Below are 19,082 nucleotides of genomic sequence, written 5' to 3'. Positions count from 1 at the left end.
CTCAGTTTCTGCGCTTGAGCCTGTGCACTGGTAGACAGTGGCCACACCCCGCGGCGGGGGCACAGACTGAGAGGGATGTCTGTTTGAATCCCCCACACTTAGACTTGTGCCGTGTGACCTTGGATGAACCAGGAAGCCTCAGTGGCCTTGCTGATAGATAGGGGCTGTGATGTGCCAGGCTAAAGGAGTCAGTGCCTTTGGAACACAGCGCAGCTCCTCTCACAAAGCAAGTGCCCTGTGGATGTTAGCTCCACCTGTGCCGCCACGTCTGCCTCCTATTCCTCCATAGCCATTGGCTTCAGCTTGGGAGAACTGTGAAGCCAGGAGAGACTGCCCTTCCTTGGTGGGTACAGCCGGTCTCCTCGGCCTTTACTCTGTCTGTTACAGCACCGCTGGGCACCTCCGAAGGGACTCCGTCCACCGCCATCCAGACGCCAGGAGTCTCCACATTGCCTGTATCCACATCACGGCAGACTACAGGGTCTCCCGTGGGAACCGAGACCGTGCCGACCGCTGAGGAGTTCACCCAGTCCAGCTCTCACTGGACTCCAACAGCCCCTCAGGGCCCCAGCACACCCTCTCCCGTCTGGACTTTGAGGAATTACAAGGTAATTCCAGCAACAGATGGGATAAGAAAGCCAGACTCAAGGGCCGCATGCAGGGCCCCGGCTTGGCACTTCCTGTCTCTTTTCCTGTTCTAACTCAGGCTTTGGGAACAGCTGGGCAGCCAGGGATCTTCCTGGCTCTGAAACTAACCAGCCATGCCCACACCTTGCCATGTGCCCTTCTCCTGTGCCACTCAACCCTCGCGGAGGGGAGAGTCTAAGGTCAGCTGACCCGAGCCTAAACCTTCATCTTTTGACCTCTTCCAGCTAAAATGCGAAGCCCCCATGATGCCCAGTGAGGAATTACTCATCCTGAATCTCACCGGAGCCAGCCTTTGCGTGAGTATACTCGTCTGAGCCCCAGCCCAGCCCTCTGTGCCACCCCGGTCCGTGAGCTCCTATGTCAGCCTGTCCCGTGCACACAGGACTGTCCCAGGCCCAGAATAGGTGCAGTCCCCTCGGCTTTCGACACCTCAGGTGGATTGAGAGTTGGGAGACCCTGGCTGCAGTTGTGTGTGTGTGTGTGTGTGTGTATGTGTGTGTGTGTGTAGTATTGGTAGGTTTTACTGGGCCATGTGGCTCAGGCCTATAATTCCAGCTACATAAGAAGCTAAGGCAAGAGGGCTAAAGTCAAAGCCAACCTGGACTATAGCCATTCCTGGTAATTTAATGAAACTTTTTCTCTTTAAAAGTAACAAGAAAACTAGAGATAAAGATTTTGGCTAGCAGGTACAAGGTCCTGGCTTTAATTTCCAGTACCTCAGAAAAGAGTTAATCTGTCCTGAGCGTGGGTTGATTTCCTGGTCCCCCGCGTATCCGTGTAAGAGGGTATAGCAATGTGTACAGCTCCTCCACACTGCCAGTGTTCTGGGCCCACAGTCTTGGTTGGGCTGCACAGCGCAGCACAGACCTGCTCCTCGGTACACGTGGTGCCTGGCTTATTGCTGCCCTCTACTGGCCAATGCCAATTTTTGCAGCCACTTCTGGAAGCAAGAACTGAAGAGGAGACCTGGGCTTTGCTATTGTCACCTCCCAGTTCTGTTGCTCTGACACTCATGAAATAAACTATGGGAGCATGCATTTGGCCATTAGAGGTTTAGAAGAAGCAGACTTTTCCCGGGTTGAGCTTTGGAGAGAAGGCAGGACTAGCATTGAAACTGCCCCTGAGACAATGTTTCAGCTAAAGTCCTTACAGTAACCTCACCATCAGCCCCGACGTTATGTTTCTGTGTTCTTTATGCTTAGGTCTGTGTAAGCAACCCAGCGGACACCCCCCAGAATCCCATAATGCCTTACTTTCCCTTACAGCCTGTTTCTGTCCATAGCCTTAGCCTATGCATGGGAGCTGGGACATTATTTGGTTTTTTTGTTTGTTTGTTTGTTTGTTTGTTTTGGAGAGAACTGTGTGGCCTTTCCAACTGAGTACAATGGACAAGAGGCTAGGGAGCAGCAGGTTTAAATCCATGGATTGCGGTTCTCCCCTGGCACTGGTGGGCTTCCATACGCTGATTTATCCCACTCCCAGCGGAGGCATGACCATGCAGCCACTGATTCCAGAGCCGCAGGGAGGAAAGGGAACCTGGGAGAGGTGGCATGACCCGCAGACAACATGCACAGGCTGGGGGAATGGAAACCTAAGCAAGGGGGAGAAAATAAGCAGGAATATACTCGTCGATCCCTGGCAATCCAGGAGTGGCGCCAGTGAAAATGACGGGAGAAAGGGGGCGGTCCCCAAGCCCAAGCTGTTGTCACCACCTCGGGGAATCACCTTTGCTCTCTCTGTCCAATAGGAAGGGAACCCTCCAGATGAGAAACTCGTGGAAATGCTGTGCCACTCGGTCAAAGCCTCCTTCAAGCCAGCTCAAGATCAGTGCACTCTGCAGCTGGCGCCCATTCTCGGCAGCCGGGCAGTGGCAGTGCTAAAAGTCACTATTGAGAGTGAGTGGACGGAGAGGGGACCCTAGCCTGTGTGGGCGGGCGGGGGGCAGAAAGATGGTCTGGGGGTGGTGCCAGGAACCATCCCAGAAGACCTGAGGGACTGACTGGGATAGATGCAGGACATCCTCCTCTTGGGTACTCCCTCTACCCATAGCACTCTGGGTTGGACCCTGGAGACAGCAGTCTCTCCTTCTTTCCCACAGCGAAGCTTCCTCCTAAAGTCGTGTATGAGCTATTGAAGGACAAGTGGGATGACCTGAGAGAGGTAAGGAGTTTTGTCCTGCACGGTCCTAGGTCCTCTGATGTCCTCTGATAAAGGAGAAGCTCCTTTATCACTTAAGCCTCTGGAAGAGAGGACCATTTGAGTGGGCAGAGTGGGTGGTGGGATGGGGGGCAACAGACCCAGATGGAAGGGCTCACAGCAGGATGGGGTGGAGACAAGAGGCCCGGACTCTGTTTTCTGCTCCTCAAGTTCTCTTTGGTGGCTAGGCGGGAGTCAGTGACATGATGCTGGGGAGTGAAGGACCACCGGAAATCAACGAGGACCGCTTCAGCCTGCCGCTCATCATCACCATTGTCTGCATGGCGTCCTTCCTGCTGCTTGTGGCTGCCCTCTACGGCTGCTGTCACCAGCGCATCTCCCAGAGGAAGGACCAGGTAGGCATTTTCCTGCTCAAGCCAGGGAGCAACCAGCCTAGTGAAAACTCTCCTTCAATCCCTCCATAGCGAGTGGGCCTGGACCCTTCTGACAGGCTCCTGTCCTCACTGCAAAACCAGCCTGTCTCAAACACTGGCGACTCCTTGTGGCCAGAGCAGAAATATACTGGCTTTAAGCCCTATCTCTGTCCATGTCCTGTGTGCCCCTTTCAGTCTATAGCCTTGTCATCAGCACAGAGGGGAGCTGCTCGGGAGATTAGGAGTATCTATGGGCTTAGGCAAGTGCCCCTCTAACCAAAACCTCTTTCGCCTGACCTGCTGGAACCACCATCTCCTCTGATGTGGTGGCGTCCATCTGTAACCGCAGTACAGGCGCCGAGGCAGGAGGATCACAAGTTTGGGGTCAGCCTGGGCTACACAGTGTGACCCGTCTCATAAACAAAGCTGCCACTATTATAGTGCCATTCGACCGTGAGTCTCAACCCGAGCCGCACACTACTGGGAACATGAAGAAAGTTCCTGGACCTAGTGACTTTATACACCAAATGAGGCATGCATGAGTGATGGCAGTGTGTATCCATGGCCACAAAACTATTGCCAGGCTGCCCGCTGCCACTTGCAGCGTGCACTACAGAAGGACCACCATGTTCATCTTCCCCATTTGGGAAGTCCTGCCAGTTGGTCTGAAGGCGCTGCTTTCCTTTCTTTTCTTTTCTTTTCTTTTCTTTCTTTATTCCTTCCTTCCTTCCTTCCTTTTTTTTTCTGTCTTGTTTTTATTATGGAGTGAGAGGTGCTTGGAGGGATGGAGGAGAGAAAAAAGAACTTAAGGACAAACCATCTTCAAAAATCTCTCCCCAATGATGTCACACATTGCCACGGGAATGAAGGTTGATAATTATGAGAGATGGGGAAGGGTTCATAAGATGGTCAGGCCTGGAGCCAGGGTGCCCTCCAAAAGCATCTGCCCCCACAAAGGAGCGACAAGGATTTACTTTAGCCAACTTGAGGTCTCTGGGTAGAATGGGGACGTATGTTTCGTATTAACGCTCACAGCTATTAAAAAATTGCCTTCTTCCTGGGGTCTTTGTCCCCACTCTAGCAACGACTCACAGAGGAGCTGCAGACAGTGGAGAATGGTTACCATGACAACCCAACCTTGGAAGTGATGGAGACCCCTTCCGAGATGCAGGAGAAGAAGGTGGTCAACCTGAATGGGGAGCTGGGGGACAGCTGGATCGTCCCTCTGGACAACCTGACTAAGGATGACCTGGACGAGGAGGAGGACACACATCTCTGATGAGTCTGCCGGCTAACCAACAGCACTGCGGAGCTCCAGACCACCCAAAGTGCCATTTGGACAGGGGGAAGCTTCCCACTGGAAGAGGGAGAGACTGCGGAGGGAGAGTGGACTCCGAGGCTTGCCTCCTCCCAATCCCCGAAGGGCCTTAATTTTTCCCTTTTCAAGCTCAACAAGTCACATTCTGTCCAGTTTCCTCGTGTAAAATAACCACCCCACTTGTGCCTGAACCCAGAGCCGCTGGAAGGCGAGAGGAAGGTGGAGAAAGCCACGAGAGGGGCTTTGGGGGAGCCTCTAGTCGTGACATCCTCTCGTCTCAGAAGTGAGGTGACAGAGACGGAGAGGTCAGATGACTTGCACAGGGTCACGCAGCCATTTGGGGTCAAAGATTGTTTCCCTAAGTGGTGCGGGACTGCACCGTATCATGCCACTGTGTTCCTTTGTGCTTCTCCCCAAGGCAGGAGGGTGGGCTGGAGTGAGAAACAGGCCACGGTGGTCTTAAAAGGACAGGCCCCAAGTTCCCATGTCCTATAATACGGCCTCCACTAGCTTGTTGTATCCCAGCTCCCATGACTCAGCCTTTAGTCCCACCACCTCCCAGGGCACGGCTTTGAGCCCCCTGTTCTGGATTCTGTTTCTCATGCTTTTGCTTAGTGGGATTGGGACTTAGCACACACAGGCCTCACCACCCAGTGGCGCTCTGTGAAGAGGTGGATGGGCAGGCAGAGGAAGGGAGCTCATGCCCAGAAGGCTTCCTCATGGCAGCTGACCGTGTACTGACACTGGCCCATCACCCAGGGCCCTCCTTCTAGAAGACGCGCCTCAAGATGCCTTCCGGCCTTCTGCTCCCACTAGGGACAAATCTGCAGTACCTACTGAAAGCAAGATGTCCTCTATCTGTTTCTCACTGTTCCACTGAAGGGGTGACTCCCCGAAACCCAGAGTCAGAGCAGTTGTCTAGGGACAGACACGGCCTGGGACCCTGACTGGTCCCTGACTGGCAAACATGTCTCAGTAGACAATCAGTCTAAAGAACCAGGTGTTAGCGTTCCACGGGAAGCTCGGGGACTTGTCAAGCTGCTGAGCATTGTGCTGTGTGTGCTCGTTTGGTCCAGCTGCCCAGCTGCCCACCACCCAGGGCCAAAGCTCAGGCACTGGAGACGCTATTAGCTGTGTCACCTCCTTCGCCATGGAGAAAGGCGGGCCCAGAACATGCAGTTTTATGGTGCCTCTGCCTCTGCCCGCTCTCCCAGCACGGAGCCAGCCTTTTGTTTCCTGTGGTCTTGGTGGCACCCCAGCTGTCCCGTTTCTGGTGGCAACTCAGGGAGGCACAAAGCCATGCCTGGTACCTAGCACAGGAATTTTACAGGCTCAGCTGTCAAGCGGCCATGTAAAAGGCTGCTGAGGGCAGGGACTAGCAAGGTTTCATCTGGCCTTCTGAGAAGCGGGAATCTGTGGGGAACTTCGAACTTGGTCTGTTTTGTTCTTGGCCACGAATTCCCATGATCCACTGTTCTGGAGAAGCTTAATTTTAAAAGGAGCTAGGGGGAGGACAGGCGTCCTCTGCCTAACTCCACCTTGACAGCCATCACCCTGTGCTATTCCCTAGGGAGAAAAGGCTATCAAATCAAGGCAGGCTCAGTGAGTCTCCTAGGCGCTGGAAAGATGCTTCTTTCAGATGGCAGGGGAGGGTAGAGAGCGGTGCCAGGGAAATTAAGGCTTTTTGTCACCAGAGGGTTCACTCTGTCATAGTCTGTGTGAGAGGCTACTTCTGGGTCACAGTCACTGGGGCAAGGCATTTGATAGACAGAAAATTCTCTTTCTGCAAAATGACCAATATTGCAACCCCACAGCCTCTCAACTACAAGATTAGAAAAAGGCTATCTGGGCTGGAGGAACGGCCAGGCTGCTCCAGAGCTCCTTCTTGTGTGCCCAAACTGTGTTGCCTTTTAGCACTGGTATCTGGCCTCAGCTTGTTCTTACTGCTGGGACATCTGTTCAACAGAACACACCGCTAGCATCTATAAAAGTCATCTTCCTTTGTTTTTACTGGGTTTTTAGAGCTGTCAGTTAATTCAGAGTCTCTGGCCGAGAAAAGGAAGAGGAAGGGCTCTCAGCAAGACTGCATTCAGCTGTACCAAAGAGAAATCAGAACTCCTCACTCAGTGACAGATGGTTTTCCCAGCTGTAAACCCAAGGGCCTGGTGATTCTGACTGACCAAATCCAGCGGCTGCTGCTGCTGCTGCTGCTGCTGCTGCTGCTGCTGCTGCTCTGTGAGTTGGAGAGAAATAGCTAAGCAGTCTGCATCCCAGGCAGGACCCAGGCTCATCAGGGAGATTCAGGCCTTCAGGCTTCCTCAATAGAGGGAGCTAGCAAGCATTTGGAGTTTTTTTTTTTTTTTTTTGCCCCCCTTTGGACAATACACTGTTGAAACTTTGAAAAATAAATTGAAGTTGAAAGGATATATACATATTTTTGACACTGTAGATACAAGGGCCACATGTTTGTTTACCCTGTTCTACTTTCAGAGAGTAAATTTTGGGAAAACATTTGATAGCTAAGAGATAGCCTTTTTTTCTCTCAACAAGAACGTAAATGTCTATTTAGTAGAAATGACTTTTTAAAAATGAAAAACAAAACAGGCTGGTAACAAAAGTATTTACCTTGTAGATAGGGCATTTTAAATTTTAAGATGTGGTCCTTGCTCCTCCCCAGCCAAGTCTTAATCCTACTGTAGTATGGGCTGGTGTTCAGAATGTGCTTATGGCTGATGGTGACAGGGAAAAGGTTTGGGAGACACAGTTCAGTCTTTCTACAGGAAAACACATCCCAAGCCACAAAGTAAGCAAATGGCTCAAAACCAACCCAGGGACAGGACAAGATTAAAACACGCATCCCAGACTGCTCACCCTGTGCTTTGTATTTCTCAAGAACAGAGAATTTAGGACTGCAACTCACAGGTACAAGGTCAACACAGGACACCACCAATCCCTCCCCCACACTACCCAGGCAATGCTGGGGAGGACACAAGGGACACCCAGCCATGTTGTTGGGCTCTGGAATCATTTGGGTCCAAGATGTAAATACACATTTTTGGGGGGTTGTTTTTTTTAAAAAAAAAAACTCGCTGAGGAATGTCCAGTAGAACAAGGATCAAAGGGAACACTTGAGCAGGCAGAGAAGGTGGGAGAAACCCTGTGGTGGAGTTTTTGCCATTGTACCTGCTGATTCCCTCAGGTCTGCTGAGAAGTCAACACCGAGCCCGGCCGGACCACTGTTTCACGGGGCCTTTCTGTTTCTTAGTGAATGTCAGGCAGCTTGCCCAGGAGACTGGGGGAGCGTGTATTTTAATGGACAGGGGTCTGAAGTACACTGGAATTTATTGAGAAACTTGTTTGTAAAGACTATAGTTAACTACTGCATTTTCTTATAAAATATATTTTGGAAAATTGTACACTGTCAATTAAAATGCTTTTGTGTAAGCTGGTTCAGGCCCTAATGTGTTGCTCTGGCGTAAATTCTTCACCCACGCACCTAAGCCATGTCCTCTGCCCCTGCCCAAACCTGCTGCAGCTGCCGGTAGAGGGGAGATGCTGGAAGGAGGAGTGGAGGACTCCAGGGCTACCCAGTACCTGAGAGGACCACATTGTCACCCTCTGGCTCCCCTCTACTTCTGCCTGCGATGTTCCTATAAGTGACCACCCCCAAAGAAAGATGCCGTGTCTATGGGGCATGAAAGCACTGTCCAAACTCTGCTCTGGCCATGGACAGTTGCTGCAGGGGACTTGTGGCTATCTTCTCCAGGTACACAGTGAAGAACAAGAAGATAAGAGATTCTTTACATCTCTGGGCAGCATTACCAACAGCCACATTTTCTCAGCACAAGGGAAGCCCAAATTCCAGGCATGAAGGCGGGAAAGGACTGCCCTGCAGGTCCGGCCCGCATTCTTAATCTGTATCCACTTCAATGGTCATACACAGCAGGGAAGAGAAGGTGGTTTGCAGGGAACCTTATCTTTTTGGCCTGGGCCCTGACTCCATCTTTTCTGCCTTTGGTGCTAGATTCTTTTTTCCATACCTCCATCATGCTTGAGTTCCAACAACAGACTTCGTGTCTAGATTGTATCCACAGTTACCACGGATTTTTCTTTCATCTTTTGTGTGCTGGTAGGTAAGTGACTCCCAGAGGGGCGGGCCAGAGTTAGGCCCAGGGTGTTTTGAGGTTAACCTCATGAGTATGCCAAGGATACAGAAAAGATCCAAATGCCAGGAACTCCCACAGGACCATGGCCCTGCTCAGGCGCACTGTTCTAACAGTGACTCACAGTTATCACAGCCCACAAAACAGCTCTCAGGCTCCACTCTCTTCCTGAGTAGGTCACTGCCCTGGCTCCCAGCCCTAACAATCTAGAGGTCCTCTCAGTGGCCCAACTTTCCTATTCTAAGAGCCCCCACCCCCAAACCACCTAACATACAACAAATGAGAAAAGAAGCATGGGACTGGCTACTCTAATGAACACGTAAGAATTTTCCAAATACCCTTGCACATCCTCTTAAAACCTACAGGAGCCTCACAAATATGACCCGCTGCTAATAGTTACTTGAAGAGCGGAGACTTGGTAAACAATGTGTACCAGTTTCTGGTGGAGATTTCTAATATGCCCATTCCATGGCCTGAGCTGCACACACTGTCAAACATCCTTATCTCTTGGGTTTTGCCATCCATCAGAACCTTCCCAGCACACATAGTGGACAGGTCACCTTTGCCAACTTTTCTCTTTTTTGTTGGGTGTCTCTGGCTTTTCCTGGTTGGGTGCACAGAACAATCCCATTGGACATCAGAGGCGCTGCAGAGCAGAAAGGGATGGGTGAGCTGCCTTATATCACCACTCTCAAAGAGGAAAACTGCAGAGGATATAGCACAAAAGCTAGAGGAAAGCAGACGGGCACAGGCTCAGAGAGCCATCGCGCTTCTTCCAACTGAACCTCCGGGCAGGGACAGCCCTCCACTCACTCCCTCACCCCCCGCCTCCGTCCCATCCCCATGACCTCTGTTGTCACTTGGGAGAAAGGACGTGTGGGTAGACTGGACGGGGGCAGCTGGCATCTTAAAGGTGCATTGTTAACTGCTGTCTTCCCGACAGGAGACAGCGACCAATCTGTCAGGCTTTCTTGTGGATCCCTTTAATTCTCAGGAGGATTAACCAAGGAAAGGGCAATTTCTCACCTTATCACCGTCCCTCATGGCTTCCTGTTTTGAGAACACAAAGAAACATTACTTCTGAGCCATACTAAAGTACACCCTAGAAATGAAAGCTGTGCAGGAAGAGGTTGGCTTTCAGGTTGAGTTTAACCCCTACTTGGAATAGATCCCTGTCGTGGGCTCAAAGCCTGGATGGAACATTTGAACCCTAACAGATGACAGGTGGAGACCTTGCTTTACCGAGTCCATCCCAGAACTCACAACAATCTGCACAGGCTGCTACGTTCTCTTCCTTTACTATCTTCCTACAATTAATTTTGCTCAGTCTAGTCTTCCTTGTACTTACAAAGCAGCACAATTAAAACCCAGGGAAACAAGTTCAAACTCACTGAAATGATAAACTGCTAGTTGTCAACAGAGTAATTTTTTTCCATGAAACAATTTGCCAACTTCCCCAGAAATTGTGAGCGTGACCATTTTCTTTGAGCACTGTCCCAGAGGAAAGCACCCAAGGCCTCCCTATTCATGTCTGAAAGCCCGAATCAAACACTCCAGGGAAAAACAGGCTCTCATGTAGCTCAGGCTGGCCTCAAAAATCATATGTAGCTGAGTATGACCTTGGATTCATTACTGCCTGCCTGCCTCCTATATAATGGGATTACAGACATGCAGTTTATGAGTGGGGATCTAAAGCCTGCATGCCAGGCCCCATAAATATAACTTTTTAAATTTCAAGGTACTTTTGGCAAACACAAGACATCAGGCAGTGTTCATATATAACTTTTTATTAAGAAAATGAACAAAATACATTCTTTCCTCATATATACATTACATACAACATAATTCTACAACTGCAATTGGTCAGCAGAGATCACTCATTTATTCACAAGTAATGATAACATGGACCAAACCTGGAATCAGAAAATTACTTTTACTAAAAAGCAGTCCTAGAAAGTCCACAAGGATTGCATAAAGACCAGAGAGGATGGTGTAAGCATGGGGGTGGGGCCTGACTGCAGCATTTAACAGAGCCAATATGGCCTAAGCACTGTTGCTGAAGGGATGAGGTCAGACCCAAGAGTGCTGTCCAGCTCTCCCACGCCTGCCGGCCTTCCAGGTGCACTGATTCTGAGTCTACACTTCCTGCACTGTCACAGGAACGGAGAGAAAGCGCACACCAAAAGGAAGTCCAATCTAAAAACTGAAGTGCCAAACTAAAACTGGTGGCTCCTGGCTGGTGTTTACACGCTGTTTCAGGCATTTGTGTAGCATGGTGAGGAGCTCTTACCCACTCCACAGAAATGGACTCCTCGTGGTCTTTAGATTGCACTCCTGTTTTGCTCTCAGCCTTTTATGAGTGCGGGTTTAACTATGGACACAGAAGATGTTCATCACCAGCGGAAGTCTGCTCATGACGCGACTATGTTCTATACGCCTGTGACAGTGCCTCAACAGCATAAAAATTCAGTCTTAGGAATAAAATTTCCAGTAACCTGAACAAGTAACACTTCATAATGCCAGGAGTACTCTTTCCCCAAAGCTCCTCGTTAGAGATACACAGAGACTACCTTTCAAACTTTATGGCAAGACAATGCTTGATGAACATACACAGAGATAAGTCACACACTTGCAATCTGGTCCTACCTGCACACCTGGAGCAGAAAGCAGAAAAGCGATTAACATTTGCCTAAAAGCCTTTCTTGGATTTGGTCACTTTGATAAGGAAAAGTAAGGAAAACAAGGTTAAAAAAGAGAAAAGGTTAGCCACACCTCGTGGCACATACTTTAATCCCAGTAGCACTCAGGAGGCAGAGGCAGATGGATTTCTGTGAGTTCCAGGACAGCCTGGACTACATAGCTCTAGGGCAGCCAGAGCTATAACGGGAGACCCTGTCTCAAAAACAAAAAAGTGTGTGTGTGTGTGTGTGAATGGTCTTATCAGTCAGTAAATAAGAGCCTTCCTTCCTTGTACTTATTCCATACTTTTCTATAATAGTTATAGTTTTATAATTACAAAATCAATAAATGTTACTCAAATCAGATACACTGATCCTGGATTCCAGAGCATATGTCCTCACTATGAAGGGCTAGGTGCAGACAGACAGGCCTGGGGTGATGAGGCTGTACCACCTGCTGGCCAACTGTGATCTTTCACATGTGCGCATGTTCTCTCCCTGGTTGTTTTGAGACAGGGTTTTTCCTGTGTGTAGCTCTGGCTGTCCTGGAACTCTCTTTGTAGACCAGACTGGCCTCAACTCAGAGATCTACCTGCTTCTACCTCCTGAGTGCTGGGCTCAAAGGCGTATGCCACCACTGCCAGTTACTGTGATCTTTATCCAATTTCCACCAAAACTTGGCCCTGAAGTTCTTTAACATGTGGCATCTTAATTATGGTCACTTAGTACTTGTATTCACAAAAAAAGCTGACTTTAAACATTTTACCATTTGTCTTGTGTGGATTATAAATACATCTCCTCCAGAGATGGAAGACTGCATGTTCTCAGGGCTAAGGTAAGCAAAAGGTCCTCACCTTAGCTCCCTTGTACTCTTCTGAGACTGGAGACTCAGCTGTGCACAGCTTTAGAGTGTGGTAAGAGTTCTTTTCAAAAAGGAAAGTAAACAGATAGACTCCCAACAAAATCTGCTCACAGAAAAAAAAAAAAAGCCACATTCTTTTGCAACCTCTAAATTGAGCAGATGACTAGACATGAAGGATAATCAATAGTATTCAATCTAACTGATTTCAAAAGATACTGCACACATGTCAAAAGGCAGACTGGCCTTTTTAAAGAACACAAGCACAGCGTTTGTACCCAGGCTGAAAGTAATGTTAGGAAAGGGAGCTACAGTGTTCATGAGTGACCTCTGGAAGCTTATAAACACACTATCTTTCTCTCATAAAACCATGAAAAATAATTATATAGCTGGGGTTTCAGCTTCCTGAGTGCCCCCGTTTTTCTGAGAGTCGTCTTCTGTGTGCTTGTTGTATGTGTGTTTCTTCATTCCGATTTAAAAAAAAAATTATCTCCCCGTAGAAACTTAGTGATACATAATCTTGCATTTTGGAGTCTGGCATCTACTATTAAGTGGGCTGGGCTGACAATTACTTTTCTGTGTTCTCACAGGCATGATTGGCATTTACATGCAAAATTGGGGCAAGACTTGCAAAGGAACAAGTGCTCTATGACCTCAGAAGCAGACACATTAAAAACAACAAGCTATACACTCCTCTGTTCTCAGCAGCCGCTGCATCCCAATGGTGTAAATACAGCAATACACTCAACAGTCACTTGCCAAATACAGGCCAGCACGAATGGTTTCTGGCCTTTGGTTGCAACTGAATCTGAAGCTTTGCCAGCTGTTAAAGAACTGAAACATACTCTCGGTTCTTTTTCCAATTTAATCCATCATTTTACAGATGTGTAGAACACCTAAAAGCATAAAGTTATCAGAAACCTGCAACACTAAGGACAAATAAATAGAACCACCAGGATTGGGTAAAAATAATTCAAGGCACAAAACCTGCCTGTCCAATTCTGTATGGACCTGAAGCACACAATGAGCACTTTCTCCCTATTTTAGGGGCTTAGTAAATAGATGGAACACCAACCTAGGAACACGAGCTAAGCTGTAGGACTTTCTTGAGACTTGCTAACATGGTGGGAGAAACAAGTTCCCGAGAGTCTCCGAGCAACCCTCACTGGCACACATGGGCTCGCGGCATATGGAGCACACAGTGTTTTTTTTTCTGCCAACTAACTTGGCATCCGCGAAGTAGCGATGAAGAAACTGAAGAATGATGCTGACTTCAGGTTGATTTTCTACGCAGCCAGCTCAAGTACAGAAACTCTTTGCTGGGTTTGAGGCTAGTATGAAAGATGGTCCAGGGCTATGCTTCAGCGATAGCTCAGAAATGATGAAAAAGCAAGTCCGTTGTGAGGCCCCAAATTGCACGGTGAAACATTTCACTTGTAGGTCCCCCCACTCCCCACCCCGTGGGCTTATCAAGGAGCCAGCAATATGTAGGAAACTACTTACCTAGTTTTAAAATATAAAGATTAGCCTGGGCTGTTCTAAGGTCTATATTTGCAAGAAGAGGAAAAAGGTTAATTACCTAGGAAATGCTACTTTCTCAAGACTATACAGAGCACAAGTTTTGACCTCCCCTCCCCTTTGATAACTTCTTTCCTAGCACTGAATCCAAAGAATTATTCAAGGTTAGTAATGAAGTGCTTTCTGCCTAGCTTAGCTTTGGGAACCTTCAAAGTTGTTGTTGTTTTTTTTTTTTTTTTTTTTTTTTTTTGAGTACACCTTCATTCTCCTTTGTAGCTTCCTTCCTGAGGTCAGCACATCTCAGGTTAGAGTACGTGTACATATAATAGCTTACTGGGGCTACCTGTGTAGCACAGAAAAGGAAGATACATGATTTCATAATCCTTAGAACTGGTTCCTTCCCCGCTCAACACCCTGACACTGCCACCTTTTCTGTTGTTGATCCCACGGTTGTCGGATGGCATCCAAGTGAGCCCGGCTGTGTTTGGGGACAAGACTGCACATCTGCAGATCGGATTTACACACAGCTGGAGTATGTAAGAGAAACTAGAACCACCCTTTGCTTTCTGTGTTGTGAACAGGATTCCAATTCATATCTGTGGCTTTCGAAAAAGATAGTAACAGGAATTTTCCAGGAAGGTATTTCTTTCTGAGTACTAGAAAGTCTAACTTACTATACTGACTAAGGACTCCCTAGACCCCTAGGCTAAAGTCTACAGATGTTATGGTCTGATGATTGTCACTGGCTTTATGACTGAGAAAGCAATTTAGCCACTTAGGGTGGAATCTAAGTTCATAGTCTTTTAATTTTTAAAAGTTTCATTTACTTATTTCTTTTGTATATGTGTGCATACGTGGAGGTCAGAGACCAAGTGTGGGAAGCAGGTCTCTACTTCCACCGTGTGTCCTGGAGGATGAACTCGACCTGCTGAGCTGTCTCACCTGCCCTAAATTCATGTTCTTCATGAGAAGAGACATTTACATCACTATATTATTTTTATTTAAGAAAATAAGGAATATTAATTATTTAGTGGCAATAAAAGCCATTTCTAATATTCAAACTGTATCAGAAATTAACCCTGCCCCCAAACCTTGAGATGGAGTCTCACCATGCAGCTCTAGCTGGTCTGGAACTCACCAGGTAGATAGACTGGCCTTGAACTCACAGAGATATCTTCTTGCTTCTGCTTCCCAAATGCTGGGATTAAAGGTATGCACCACAATGCTAACAGTCAATTATTAGCACAAATTTCAACTTCAACAGAAAAATCAATGCTGCTGATGGAGGTAGAAACAGAACAAACGTTGGCTAAAAATACAACCAAAAGAAAGGGTGACAGCAGAGGTGACATGCTGATCGCCATAGGCCAGCTTCTTTCAGAACGTGTATTCTGCCAATAGTTCTATGACAGCTGTTTCCAGTACCAGGAAAAGAAGCTAAAACATGCTTCCCAGTGAAAGCTGCCATAGCCATCCCCAAATGAAAATAGCACACACATTTTATAGCAATATCTAAATGTTATTACTTCTTTACCAATATACATTTTTAATCTCATTATTCTTGTCATACACAGGAGCATGTATGATTTACAATGATTTGATTTTTTTTAAAGCAATACAACAGTTCTGAACAGTGTCATAGAAAAATCTAGGAAGTAGTGAATAAAGTTAAATTAGCCAAGAAAAAGAAATGGAAACACAATTCACAGTAATTGGTGAGCAGAATGAATTTAAGGTTAAAAAGTCATCTAAAAAATAAAATCTGAGATAGCATTTATTAAGAAAACAAGAGCATTTGGTGATGAAATCAACAGACTGCAATAACCCACCCCATAAACAAGCAAACTATTCATGTCATTCATCTGTACTAGTCAGCTCCAGATAATTTCAACAGATGTGAAAACTCTGAAATTCAAATGACACACCTATATAGAGAAGATTTTATATATATAATATATATATATATACCTGACATATACTAGAAGCTTTAGATAGCCAAATCACTTCCACAGTAAGACAAATTACAGAGACCAAACCCACAATCAAAAGCAACATATAAAAATTAGTATTATTAGTCTAATACAGAAAACAAAAACTGCATTAAAGAGCCCAAATGACTTAATCTGTAAATACTGTCTTATACAGACCTCTATGACATATCTCTAGCAACTATAGAAAATTTTTTTTTTCTTGTAGAGCCTGCACATCTTAAACCACAGACTAGCTAAAACTTGGTAAAAATTCAGGCAAGAATTTCTGCAAAGGGATGAGCAAGCGTTTTTAAGAAAGCAAGTGCTAGAAAGGGCATTTTAAAAGAGCTTTTGTGACTTTGTCTAAAGTGCAGACTATCATGACTTCCTCCCAAGAAGTCACTTCAAACCCGAAGTCCCAACTGCCACAGAATACTCAGTCAGCCAAGTACTTCACACTTGTTTCCTTCAGGAAATAAACGATTATCCAACAACAACAACAAAAATTACAAGAAAACTCCTTTATATGCATAATTACCATGAAATTCAATATAACTCAGAGAACAATAATAAGGAACATTCTTTTTTGACTTATTAAGCAACAATCTATAAGTTCCTCAGCTCGTTTTTACTTGTACAGATTTTTAAGCCTATTTTGTCACATGAAACTGTTACTGTGTATTTCTATGTAACTTTTTAAGGCAGATGTGGAGAGAGCCAGTGGGATGACAACTGCCACACTTACACACAGACTACACATTTCACTCAGTATAGTTTTATAGACAAAGCAAGCACTGGGCCATAAATCTGACATACTCTTCTGTAACAAGCCAGTGACTTAACTTTCTGCTGTTTTCTCTTTGTTTACTCCCTAGACAAAGAATGGCCAGTTTTAGTAGAAATGGAAACCATATCCAAATAGGACTTTGATAAAGGTTAATATTGTTGTCAGCTTCAACAACACAGAAGTGGAAATCCAACTCTAAATTACGTTATGTGTGTAGAAACACAACATAACTCTGAATCAAACAAACTGGTGGCCAAGCGAAGTCTCGTGCTATTCACCAATAAAATGCAAACGAACTTGTGAAGTGACTTGTGATTCAATTCTTACAGAAGACACGGGTGAAAGGAACATCAGATATCTACAGCTTATTTCTCTTTGAAAGTCTTATGTTCTGCTAGAAAAAGGAAGATGGAGGTGAGGCTGAAACTAGGGTTTAAGTCAAGGAAAGAGTTTCCCACTAACTAATGTATCTAAAGCTAAGTGTTTTAATTTGGGACTAAGCTAGAATATGAAAGAAATTTTAAGTAGTAAAGTATACGTATTTGGTTACTTAAATACTAATTTTATTGTTTAAATTATAATATCCTGCTGTTACTCTTTACTAAATAAATATCTACACAAGTTCTAAATCTGGGTCCTAATGTGAAATGTGAGCGACATGTCGGTCTTGGTCCTGGACATATAAAGCCCTACGCTTCTTAAGTTATCCCTGGCAGTGCCCCCACTAAATCCTCAAGGCACAGATTCTAACTGACTGTCAGTTACCTCCCCAGTTAGTGAAAGCATCTTACTCAGGCAACTAAGTGGTTTCTTATGATTCAACCATTTAAATATGGTAGTGAAAAATGAAAAATTCCAAACTAAATAGAAATGAGGAAAGATGAAATTAAAGTAGGCATTATAAAAACAGGAAAAGAAAAGCAGTTAAGAGCGAAAAAAGAATCATTGAGGTCAAGAAATGAATTTCATCCAAAAAATAGACTCTGAGGAATTGATGGGCAAACTGAGGGGTGGCAGGGGAAGCGCGTCTCCACAAAGGTGGTAAGCAGCAGAATTCCATTTGGTTGTACTGTCAAGGTGCCAGAGCTCACAGTGCTCAGCCACGGCTCTTCTATTTTGGCAGCTTCCAGTTCAAGTTCATTTTGTCAACTACTGATTTGCATCTGTCTTAGACAAAATTAGTGATATACACTTTACGTTCCTGGCTGTTAGTCAGAAGAACCACTTTAGGATTGCAAGTCTTTGAATAGAAAAGATTTACTCAAATGTACAGTTAACTGATTATTCAATATTTATACAATTTGGTACCTGCTAAACTATACATCATATTTTTCACAATATAAGAATCTACATGTTTAATAAATTACTACTGATTGCTTTGGAATGCTTGCAAAGTTAAAAAGCCATGATTCAATCCTACAACTGGAAGAAATATATTCTTGTTCATCTCAACCGACAAAAATATATTCTCATTCAACCTCAGAAGCAAAACCATGAAGTAAAGACAGAGGGAAAAAACTTATCAGATCTCATTCCTATACATGACACTTTCTGAAAGTACAGGTCAATTTCATAGTCACTCACTCTTAATCGCTGGCATGTGGATATAAAGTCTGCTTTCAACATGGTGGGTTACCAGCTACAAATGACACACTTTTTGAGCAACTGTGAACACCAACTAGCCAGATGGAGGTTTCTCATGCTACATTCCACAACACTTAATAGGAAGGTATGCTCCTCTGTTCTTGCATACACAAAAATGGCACAATGAAAAGGGCAATTTGTTGTACTTTTCTGTCTAGTGAAGAACTCTTGGTATTATTTTTTCCCTTCTGTCCATTTAAAGGAGCCCAGTCCTCATGCTCACGGAGCGCTTGTCGGCTGTATGCCACAGGACAAGCGCACACCACTACTCCTGACAACAACAGGGAAACGTCAGAAAAAAATGAAAGCGCAGCTCTGGAACCCATTTTCCCAGATAAAACTGTGACATAAAGATAACTCAGAGGAGAACAAGGGCGCTGGTTCTGCATAACTCATCAGAGGAGAGTCATTTCCTTCCCAAATCTCTACAAACACACCAATGAAAGAGTGTTCAGGACAGCACCTCTCCTGCTGGTCATCTATAGCAGACCTCTGAAAGTTTCTGGATGATAGCCTTGGTTTCAGGTCTTTGTGATTTGAAGCCAAGGAATACTGTAATGTCTACTATAAAATATCAATATAGAAATACCAATTTCTGATCAGGTGTCTGGAGCAATCGAGTTTCGCTTTTTGGTTGTATGGCAAAAAGTATAAACTGAAGTCCTCTAACTTCTCTATTGTTTAATATAGTACAAGAGAAGTCAACAGTTACATCAGCTTAACCTACACTGACTCAAGCACACAGCTGTTAAGAATGAGGAAGTAAACTGGTGACACCTTACAGCAGCTGTGAGGAAGGAAAGTGAAAGGGAAACAAAGGCCAAACAACCTAACAGCAAAACCCCAAATTCCCCCAGCACTGAGTCTACTAACAGTGAGTGCTGTTTTCCTAACTAAAAAGAAACTTTAAAAAAATTGGAAAGCAAA

At 45.7% G+C, this 19,082-nt stretch overlaps 1 protein-coding gene across 1 annotated transcript in view; it reads left to right on the top strand.

The window, feature by feature from the left end:
- Podxl (podocalyxin like) overlaps positions 1-7,995 on the top strand; it is a 44,228-nt gene extending 36,233 nt beyond the window's left edge. The window contains exons 6-11 of the mRNA XM_041675390.1: positions 388-608; positions 873-944; positions 2,396-2,543; positions 2,747-2,808; positions 3,033-3,200; positions 4,300-7,995. Of these exons, the coding sequence (XP_041531324.1) occupies positions 388-608; positions 873-944; positions 2,396-2,543; positions 2,747-2,808; positions 3,033-3,200; positions 4,300-4,497 (869 nt within the window). The 3' untranslated portion in view covers positions 4,498-7,995. The remainder of the gene's footprint in view (positions 1-387; positions 609-872; positions 945-2,395; positions 2,544-2,746; positions 2,809-3,032; positions 3,201-4,299) is intronic.
- Positions 7,996-19,082: the final 11,087 nt, after the last annotated feature.

The sequence above is a fragment of the Microtus oregoni genome, unplaced genomic scaffold (genome assembly GCF_018167655.1).
Source record: "Microtus oregoni isolate MIOR12 unplaced genomic scaffold, Mior012 000026F_ref0000081, whole genome shotgun sequence".
NCBI lineage: Eukaryota > Metazoa > Chordata > Mammalia > Rodentia > Cricetidae > Microtus > Microtus oregoni.
This window is presented reverse-complemented; position numbering and strand designations above follow the sequence as displayed.